General features: G+C 41.2%; 2 protein-coding genes across 6 annotated transcripts in view; both read right to left on the bottom strand.

The window, feature by feature from the left end:
* Positions 1-1255: 1255 nt before the first annotated feature.
* Positions 1256-5178, bottom strand: LOC116287061 (uncharacterized). Its single transcript, XM_089032847.1, has 4 exons — positions 5045-5178; positions 3375-4838; positions 3079-3198; positions 1256-2899 (listed from the first exon to the last, which is right to left on the bottom strand). Exons 2-4 carry the CDS (start codon positions 3798-3800, stop codon positions 2774-2776), a joined length of 672 nt encoding a protein of 223 aa, XP_088888973.1. The 5' UTR covers positions 3801-4838; positions 5045-5178; the 3' UTR covers positions 1256-2773.
* A 453-nt stretch (positions 5179-5631) lies between these two features.
* Positions 5632-10488, bottom strand: part of LOC116287068 (two pore channel protein 1) — an 88379-nt gene continuing 83522 nt past the window's right edge. For 3 of the 5 annotated variants that reach the window (XM_089032846.1, XM_089032843.1, XM_089032845.1), the window contains 5 exons: positions 8636-8715; positions 7195-7241; positions 6623-6691; positions 6192-6276; positions 5632-5828 (listed from right to left, as the gene is read on the bottom strand). In XM_089032846.1, coding sequence (XP_088888972.1) covers positions 5647-5828; positions 6192-6276; positions 6623-6691; positions 7195-7241; positions 8636-8715 — 463 coding nt within the window. In that variant the 3' untranslated portion in view covers positions 5632-5646. The remainder of the gene's footprint in view (positions 5829-6191; positions 6277-6622; positions 6692-7194; positions 7242-8635; positions 8716-10488) is intronic. The other 2 variants (XM_089032842.1, XM_089032844.1) reach the window with 1 other exon arrangement.

The following is a 10488-nucleotide window of genomic DNA, read 5'->3' as shown; positions in this document are numbered from 1 at the left end:
GGTATTGCCTTTCTCTTGTTCCAGGCCCATATTAGCTGTCCTTCATTTCAATTCTAGCCTTTAGAATAACAGCTGATGGAAAACAAAAGGTTAAGATAGTATGGTCAAAATTTAAGAATGGTGAGGCAAAAGTTCGAGATGTAAGAGTTGTATCTAATTATGGTAAGTAATCAGGCAATTAGTAATAACTACTGAAAAAAATCTAAAAATCAAATCGAATCATGACAATCCTAATAAACTTTGCTGTTATTTTTTAAAGATGACGTTGAGGAAACATTTCAAACAACAAGCAATTGTTTAAAAGAAAAGAGTCTAAATGCTGCCAGGATTGAGCTACACGAATGGCTGGAATGGCTGCAGCATTATGCGATCAAGTATGAACAAAACAAAAAATAAATACTGTCAGGGCAGCCTTAAATATGGTGAAGGACACCTTTAAATATGGTGCAGAAAGCCCTTAAATATGGTCACTCGAAAAAAGGATCCCCTTAAATATCCATGGTCATTCAAAAAATCTTGGATCCCTTAAATATTGTCAAGGATACTCTTTCATTTGACAAAAAAGGATACTCTTAATATGGTCAAGGATACTCTTAATATGGTCATTTGAAAAAAGGATATCCTTAAATATGGTCAAAGATACCCTTAAATATGTTCATTTGAAAAAAGGATACTCTTAATATGGTCAAGGATACTCTTAAATACGGTCAAGGATATTCTTAAATATGTTCATTTGAAAAAAGGATACCCTTAAATATGGTCAAGGATACCCTTAAATATGTTCATTTGAAAAAAGGATACTCTTAATATGGTCAAGGATACTCTTAAATATGGTCATTTGAAAAAAGGATACCCTTAAATACGGTCAAGGATACCCTTAAATATGTTCATTTGAAAAAAGGATACTCTTAATATGGTCAAGGATACTCTTAAATACGGTCAAGGATATTCTTAAATATGTTCATTTGAAAAAAGGATACCCTTAAATATGGTCAAGGATATTCTTAAATATGGTCATTTGAAAAAAGGATACCCTTAAATACGGTCAAGGATACTCTTAAATATGGTCAAGGATACCCTTAAATATGGTCATTTGAAAAAAAAGGGATACCCTTAAATATGGTCGATTGTCTCGCGCAATGTGATTGGTCTGGCAGTGCCGTGACCTTGGCGTGTTCGTGTCCGCGCCATGTTGCTGCCGTTTTTTCGGGTATTTGATTGGATGGAAAGTGTAAGCACTCGCCCAAGAGAGAGGTACCGGGTGAACTGCTTTTATTACTCGTCAGCTCTTCATCTACTTTACATGTTTCAGATCTACCCTTTATATATTCTAAACACGTGGGGATTTCCCACGGTATTCTACAAAAGTTACGTTAATACTGAGTAAATAAAAGATATAGGTAAAGATTATAGAGTGCATTCAGTCAAACTGTTGAATAGTTGTACGTCACCTAAATTAGATAAGTTACTGTTTTAGCTGACGTCACCTTAATTTGAAACTACGAGTAAACAGCTACTGAGATCAGGGGGAGAGACGAGGATACAAATGAATGTCTATTCACTCATTCTCTGGTAAAACAACCCCCAGGATTACTATTACTTTTACTATTTTAGGTGACGTCAACTAAATAGTATATAAATTTTCAAAGATATTGACCTAAGTTTGAGCTCCATATTTTGCTCCTACAATAAAAAAGCTTTTTTTTTTCTTTGAAAAGGCTTAACCAATTTTGTTCAAATGTTCAGATTGATCGTTTTTTTCCACTTGTTTCTGATGTTTTATGTCCTTTCTGACCAGTCTTCGCACTTTTCGGTGTTTGTTGGGCGTGGGATTTTATACACTTCCTCTGCTTCGGTGGCAAGGGCGGCAATTGTTGTTCATGAATATTGGGCGTTATTGGCATTAGCATGGCTCTATGTTTCATTAGACAGCAACAGCAAACACACTTCAATATAAAGTTTATAACAGATAGAGCAACGGCAACATATATCAGGATGACTTGAAACGTAGTAAAGGATGTTTCTTTCATCTTCTTAATTTCTTTATTAGCTTGATTGATACGTTTAGTCAGTTGATTGTCATACCAACTTATTTCTTGGTCAGGCTCTGTGATCAACGTTTTATTAATCGTGTTCTCCACCAATTTGTAAGCACTCGCTCAAGAGAGAGGTACTGGGCGAACTGTTTTTATTACTCGTCAGCTCTTCATCTACTTCATCTACTTTACATGTTTCAGATCTACCCTTTATATATTCTACACCCGTAGGAATTTCCCACGGTATTCTACAAAAGTTACGTTAATACTAAGTAAATTAAAGATATAGATAAAGATTATGAGGTATTATGAAGATATAGTTAAGATATATAGTTTTTACTTTAACTCTAACTCTAATAGTTGTGACTTCAATAGACCATTTCACGGATCCCGTTACTCAACCTCAGCCTCGTCAGCGCGTAATATATTCTTTAGAAATTGCCTACAACCTGTGAAAAGTTTTCAAGTGTTTCAATTGTTCGTTGATGTGTAAACTCCTTTCATTACTGCGGACTGTAGTCAAATTCTAAAGAATAATTACACACTGACGAGGCTGAGGTTGAGTAACGGGATCCGTGAAATGGCCTATTCTTTTGGTCCGTAACAAAAGTAAATTGTGGCGCAATGTGATTGGTCTGGTGTATTCTTTGCTGTGTTAACTACGGCGTTCGTACTCGGCAAGTTTAAATGATTTTCACAGTTATATGAAAATTGTGCTTGTGGAAAGGAATTCGAAATCATACCACGTAATCATGATTCTTCACTGATTCCCCAACGGGAGACACTGCTGAATCGTCTTGAGCGGTTTCCGTTTGATCGGGAGATTTGGTCAGGTTGAATACTCTTTCATCTTTCTTCCACTCCTATTGTTATAAAGGTGGATTACAAAAATGATGATAAGCTATAAGTAAATTGTGGCGCAATGTGATTGGTCTAGCGTATTCTTTGCCGTGTTAACTACGGCGTTCGTACCTCGGCAAGTTTAAATGATTTTCACAGTTATATGAAAATTGTGCTTGTGGAAAGGAATTCGAAATCATACCACGTAATCATGATTCTTCACTGATTCCCCAACGGGAGACACTGCTGAATCGTCTTGAGCGGTTTCCGTTTGATCGGGAGATTTGGTCAGGTTGAATACTCTTTCATCTTTCTTCCACTCCTATTGTTATAAAGGTGGATTACAAAAATGATGATAAGCTATAAGTAAATTGTGGCGCAATGTGATTGGTCTAGCGTATTCTTTGCCGTGTTAACTACGGCGTTCGTACCTCGGCAAGTTTAAATAATTTTCACAATCATGAAAATTGCGCTGTGGATGGGAATTCGAAATCATACCACGTTATCATGATTCTTCACTGATTTCTCAACGGAAGTAGCCTGCAAAGCAGGCGTTCTTGTGGGTTTGGGGAAAAACCGGGGTTTAGGGGGAACTTTGGAACGAGCGAGAATTGAGACCGAGCAAAAAAGAAGCGAAGGGGGAGGGAGCGAGAAGGGGATATCTGTCATTGAAAATTTGTTCAAGCCTTCTAGAAGAAAAGATTCTCTGCGGAATGTCCTTACCGATATTTGAGATGAATATAAGGAAATGAGAAAGTTAGGCCAATTGTATAACATCGTCAAAAGTAAATGAGCCGTTCGAACTCCTACCCCATCCAAGACTAAGGAAGAAGGCAAAAGATTACTGGATACACTTATTTCAATAAAGTTAGTCACCCGAAAAATTATAAAGCTGAGGCCGACAAAGATTATGGGTAGATTCATTTTACACGTTCAACCGCTTGATAACTGTTCATGGACTTGCGAATCTTTTACCGGTTATAGTCTCACCTCTTCTGAGCATCATCGAGCTGCAGTTTGTATTAAAAAAGCTTTGTATATACATGCTTCCTTGATATGAAAAGTTTCCCATGATGCTCAGTGATCTCAGCTTTCTAGGTTTTTGTTGACTAACTTTATTGAAATAAGTGTATATAAATAAAATAAATCAAGTCCCTTGAGGAGGAGATTGATCGAAGACAACAAAGGTAACGTGTGCAAAGTCGTCGCACGCAAAGAAGTCGCTCAGTTACCAATATACCGTTGAGGAAACTCTCGTAAAGCACATTGCCTACACGAATTGGAATGCGGCTTCCAAAGGTATTCTTCGACACCCTGGGATGCAAGATGATTCAAATACCTCAAAACGAAAACCGCCATTGGATTCAAATAAATCTAAATCTAAACTCTTCAGTGTCGTCCACCTTATCACGGGACAGGCCAGGCTGATGGCTAGTCCAAACGCACGATCGGCATATGATTGATTGCTTTCCATCAAAGATATTTAAGCCGAGCCAATCAGAAGCCTTCGTTCGCCCACGAACGAGTTCTTCAAAATAACAAGGGATGCTGGCAGGCGTTCCCTTCTTTCCCCTCCCCCTCCCCCCACGCTCCCTTTTTTTTGCTAGGTCCCATTTTTCTAGCGGGCCCTTGGTCGAAACAGGAAACCCAAAATCCCGATTCTTCCTCTCAAATCCATCAAAAGAACGCCTGCTCTGCAGGCTACAACGGGAGACAATGGCGCAATGTGATTGGTCTGGTGTATTCTTTGCTGTATTAACTACGGCGTTCGTACTCGGCAAGTTTAAATAATTTTCACAGTCATATGAAAATTGCGCTGTGGAAAGGAATTTGAAATCATACCACGTCATCATGATTCTTCACTGATTCCTCAGCGGTAGACACTGCTGAATCGTCTTGAGCGGTTTCCGTTTGATCGGGAGATTTGGTACTCTTCGATACTCTTTCATTTTTCTTCCACTCCTAGTGTTGTAAAGGTGGATTACAAAGATGATGATAAGCAATAGAGATCCATTCCCACGTTTTTCAGTAGTTTTAATCAATAATAGGCAAATGAATTAAAATTGCATCCGTGGCGCAAGGCGAGAGTATGATTGTATAATAAGAGGTATAACTAAAAGGGGAGTAGAGCATTTCATACAAATAAATATGATCAAAATATTTCCAACCTCGACATCTGCGGAGTACATTTTGATGCTGAGATCCATCTTAGTTTTATGCCTCTTTCCTCTGTAGATTACCTAACCAGCAAACCACAAGAGACGTTTATTAGTTAGCAGTTTGATAGTTTCAAACGCAATACACCAGTTTTGATTTCTATGTACACTGCTGCTTTTGAAGACCACAGACTCGATCATTTGCACAGGTTTAGCCTCGTTTATAAGTCAACTATTTACAGGCGCGATTACGCTGAGCAATTTTTTCTGCAAAACAGCCTTGCGACACAAGTTGAAAGAGTGTTTGAACGGTGCAACGGAGACGCAATCGTTGGCAAAAGTAAAAACGAATTCTACTTTTGGCAGCGATTGCTGAAACTTGTCTCGCAACATTTTTTCAAATTGCGTGGAGGTTACAGGCTGCAATGGTCAATACAACTTATGTCACAACGCCGTTATTAATGATTTTATGCTTCTATTTTCGACTGCACGAGCTGCTTTGTGCATGACTAGTGGCTTATGTAATTGAGGGGTAATAAAGTTCTTTTACTAAAATGTTCTCTTTTGTTTGTATTTCAAGTGTCCTTGGAAATGGATTCCAATTTCAGGAGTTTTCAAGTGGTTTGAGGAGCAGAGTTAACTGTTTTTAAACATAAACTTGAAACTGGATGTATTGCTAACAGAAATAAAAAAGAAACGTTTCTCACCGGTTTTCCAGGCTCCAGACCAACACAAAACTTTGAGTCGAGTGCCATCAGTTCTTCGTAGCTTACTTCTACCTCTGTTTTGATGTCAGCTGAAGAAAAAAATCATAATCAAAATCACTGAGTGGTTGGTTGGTTAATTGGTGGCTGGCTGGCTGGCTGGCTGGCTGGCTGGCTGGCTGGCTGGCTGGCTGGCTGGCTGGCTGGCTGGCTGGCTGGCTGGCTGGCTGGCTGGCTGGCTGGCTGGCTGGCTGGCTGGCTGGCTGGCTGGCTGGATGGGATGGGATGGGATGGGATGGGATGGGATGGATGGATGGATGGATGATGGATGGATAAATGGCTTGATTGATTGATTGTATGTCATGTTTGAGTCAGTCACAGTTGGTCCGTTGGTCGATCGAGCAATAAAAGTGAACACAAAATTACAGAGGAATAATGTAATGTAAGTGACTTACTTTCTTTGTCTGGATGTTCTTTGCGATATTTTATTTTAAACGAGAAAGCCTGAAGAATGAATGCCACAACTATTGTCATGACAACCTGAAAAAGACAACCGTGAAACATAAAAAGCTAGGCCAGGTGTAACTATAGTACGAGCATGCGCAATACCTAGGTGGTCTCACAATACTCAGAGCATGCGCAATGTCTGGGTTGGGGATATCGCTAAATCCCAAGCACGTGTAATCACAAATACCAGGGTGATATCGCTATATTCCGAGCATGCGCAATACCTGCGTGGTGTCGCTATGATTGTTATTTCGATCATATTATGATTATTATATTTCGATCATACGTGATCATTATATTTCATACGTATCATACGTAATACGGTAATAACATTATATTCACGAGCCTAACCCAAAATACTTTAAATAATTTGAGTTACCATGATGATGATGAAGAACATCATGAAGTAGATTCTACTCCAGTCAGAAGTCGAGTGTACTATTCCTTCCTGTTGAGAAATGGGTAAAGTACCCACAGTAAAACTGTACACTAAAAAGTATCGAACTGTACAAAATCATGTTTTGTATTGTATAAGTAATATTATTTAGCAATAATTAGTACTTTTCCTCTCTAAACTAATTAAATCCATGTGTACATGTTTTGATAAAAACGACAAGGACAAGGACATTACTAAAACAATTAATAATCATCATCATCAGCTGATGCGATGAAAATTTACTTCTGGTTTATTTTTCAAAATGAATGAAAAAGACTTTGTAAACAACTAAATGAGCTTATCACGTCACTCGATTCGGTAACATATATTCACTAGCTAATTACTACGAAGACAAGTCTATTCACCATTTTAATTCCATACATTGGTTCACTGGTCAAACACAAAGCGCTCAAGCGAGGCGCCAAGGTACTTGCAAAGGATTATTCGAATTTGCTTTGTGTTTGACAAGTTTGAACCGATGTATGGAAAATGGTGAATATATAAGAACTGATTACCATGATAATGAACCAGTTATTGACCACAGTGAGCTCGAACAATGTTACTACAATGAAATAACGAGCAATTTATATTAGAAATGTAGAAGATATGAATAACAAGTGATATCTATGGAAAGATTAGTTTACTATACAGAAGTGTGGAATAAGATATACGTGGCTATTTTTTACTCTATATTTTTACTCTCGTATTCATATTTATGTGTCTTCTCATGTGCAACTTTTAAATGAAAGAAAAAAATTTAAACAAAGAAATGATAGTCAAGAGAATGACACTTTGTCTGAAATGGGAAACATGACGGTCAAGGTAAAGAGTTCTGTGCTCTCCCTCCCACCGACTCCATGAGATTCGCTCTGTCCAAAGTCCACTCATGGGAACTGCCCTGTCCAAGTTCCACCCATGGGAACCGCCCTGTCCAAGGTCCACCCATGAGAACCGCCCTGTCCAAGGTCCACCCATGAGAACCGCCCTGTCCAAGGTCCACCCATGGGAACCGCTCTGTCCAAGGTCCATCCATGGGAACCGCTCTGTCCAAGGTCCACCCATGGGAACCGCTCTGTCCAAGGTCCATCCATGGGAACCGCCCTGTCCAAGGTCCACCCATGGGAACCGCTCTGTCCAAGGTCCACCCATGGGAACCGCTCTGTACAAGGTCCACCCATGGGAACCGCTCTGTCCAAGGTCCATCCATGGGAACCGCTCTGTCCAAGGTCCACCCATGGGAACCGCTCTGTCCAAGGTCCACCGATGAGAACCGCTCTGTCCAAGGTCCATCCATGGAAACCGCCCTTTACAAGGTCCACCCATGGGAACCGCTCTGTCCAAGGTCCACCCATGGGAACCGCTCTGTCCAAGGTCCATCCATGGGAACCGCTCTGTCCAAGGTCCATCCATGGGAACCGCTCTGTCCAAGGTCCACCCATGGGAACCGCCCTGTCCAAGGTCCACCCATGGGAACCGCTCTGTCCAAGGTCCACCCATGGGAACCGCTCTGTCCAAGGTCCACCCATGAGAACCGCTCTGTCCAAGGTCCACCCATGGGAACCGCCCTGTACAAGGTCCAGCCATGGGAACCGCTCTGTCCAAGGTCCATCCATGGGAACTGCCCTGTACAAGGTCCACCCATGGGAACCGCCCTGTCCAAGGTCCACCCATGGGAACCGCTCTGTCCAAGGTCCATCCATGGAAACCGCCCTGTCCAAGGTCCACCCATGGGAACCGCCCTGTCCAAGGTCCACCCATGGGAACCGCTCTGTCCAAGGTCCATCCATGGGAACCGCTCTGTCCAAGGTCCACCCATGGGAACCACCCTGTCCAAGGTCCACCCATGGGAACCGCCCTGTCCAAGGTCCACCCATGGGAACCGCTCTGTCCAAGGTCCACCCATGGGAACCTGAGATCTCAAGACTGATCATCCTATGTACATGTACTGTTACTCACCGACTGCATGTAGGAGGTTGTCGAAGTTGTTTAAGTAATAGTAACCATCTTCCTCGAACCTTGGACCGACTGATATGTTCCTAATAAAAATAAAACAATTCAGTTGTCAGGTATCAATATTGGATTTTCTCCTCGGTTTAAGATTATGATGCTATGAATCAAATCGTAATTTTTAATGCGTTTACCACTCCTTGCTAGACTGCTTGATGCCTAACAGGTTTTGCAATCCAATTGATAAGGTGAATAGATCGAATTAAAATGCAGAAGTCGATTTTTGTGGAGGGAGGAAAAGCAGTGAACACGGAGGAAAACCCTCGAAGCATAGCAGTGAACAACGACATTGATTCGCATTGCTGAGAGGCGAGGTATTAGCATTTCCCAATTTCTAGAACAATCAAGATGGTTTAAAAACATGAATCTCGAATAGAACTAGCCTTCAAAGCAGGCTTTCTTGTGGGTTTGGGGAAAAACCGGGGTTTTGGAGGAACTTTAATTTTTGGAACGAACGAGAATTGAAACCGAGCAAAGAACCAACAAACAACTAGCTACATATGATAGCGGGTTCAACAACTATACTGATATAGCCCAGCTTTGAATTGTCTGTTGCTCAGGGTTAGTTTCAATTTATAAAATATTATCATGCGATTAAGTGAAAGTCCATGGTATCGCGCCCTCTCTCTCTCTCTCTCTCGCAGCAGCAGTTAGGCGGACTCGCGGAGCGCCGACAAAGCCAAAAATCGAAAGTCGAAAAACATCAGGGGGGGGTGGGTTTTTGGAGGTCGGTTAACCGCCCTACAGGGGGTCTTGCGCGATCGGCCGACACGCGAAAGGTGCCTAACTGCTGCTCTGTTGGGGTCGCAAATGGAGGGTAAAATATCTTATAAATATACGATGCATGAATGTAAGAAGTTCACCAACGACGTTTGCATAGTTTGTTTGACGCCTAAAGTTATCGTACCTAAGCCAGAACCCTTTTGGTGTTGTGGTAAAAAAATGCAGATAGAAGACGATACGTCAGCACAGTGTTACGAGTGTGGTAAGAATATTCGTAATGCCGTACCAAATGCTACCAAAGAGCAGTATTACGCCAATGGAGGTCGTAAGAAAACGCCATATAAGAGAATAAAATACTTCAGGGACTGGATGAGTCATATCCAAGGTTTACATCCGGTATATTTAGACACGCAGAAAATCATAGACCACTTAGAAGAGCCAACCCCACAAAGTCTACGAAAGACATTGAAAAAATTGAAACTAGGGAAATATTACAAAGCTATTCCCTATCTTTTGTCAGAAATTACCGGTAAGCAAATTCCTCATGTCCCAGAAATGGAAAGGGCTGAGTGGTTATTCTGTCGGCTGGATAAGGATATTCCTTATTACCCCGACGTAATTTACGAAATATTTTACAAAATAGACCCCAACCACCCCCTGTTAGAATGGATTCCGAGAAGATGAAATGTGCAGCCGAAATCCCCCTACGTTCTTTTCAAAGCAGATGTCTACTGAGCGAGTTTTCTTTGGAGCTCTTCTTTTGCCTCCTGGTAGATCTTTTTGCGAGATTCCTCGGAAAGATCTTTCACGATGGTTTTTTTATTACCCGACTTTAATTCTCCGTATTTCTTTTCCTCCGCGAGGATCAAAGAAAACTCCGCGTCGTCTATGCGGCGGTCCTGCAGAGCCTTGGAGACTAAGTCGGCAATGGTGTTAGCCTTTGCTCTTGCTAGGGCTATATGAGTGTCATGCTTGGATATCTTACCGGACAATTGCTTTATAATGCCTGTCGTAACAGCGGAAACAATGCCGCAGACGGCTCCAACGCTGGCCAAAGGAACGCCAACGACTATTCCAGG

This window comes from Actinia tenebrosa, unplaced genomic scaffold (assembly GCF_029948245.1).
Source record: "Actinia tenebrosa isolate PJP-AT-01 unplaced genomic scaffold, QUT_ActTen_1.0 PGA_scaffold1__47_contigs__length_23844297, whole genome shotgun sequence".
NCBI classification, from domain to species: Eukaryota; Metazoa; Cnidaria; class Anthozoa; order Actiniaria; family Actiniidae; genus Actinia; species Actinia tenebrosa.
The sequence above is the reverse complement of the archived record's forward strand: the minus strand, read 5'-3'. Positions and strand labels throughout refer to the sequence as shown.

Coding starts and splice junctions, on each gene's coding strand:
- LOC116287061 (XM_089032847.1), bottom strand. CDS start 3,800: ATGAATCTACCCATAATCTTTGTCGGCCTCAGCTTTATAATTTTTCGG. Junction 3,199..3,374: donor TGAAGAATCATGATAACGTG/GTATGATTTCGA, acceptor TTATAACAATAG/GAGTGGAAGAAAGATGAAAG. Junction 2,900..3,078: donor TGAAGAATCATGATTACGTG/GTATGATTTCGA, acceptor TTATAACAATAG/GAGTGGAAGAAAGATGAAAG.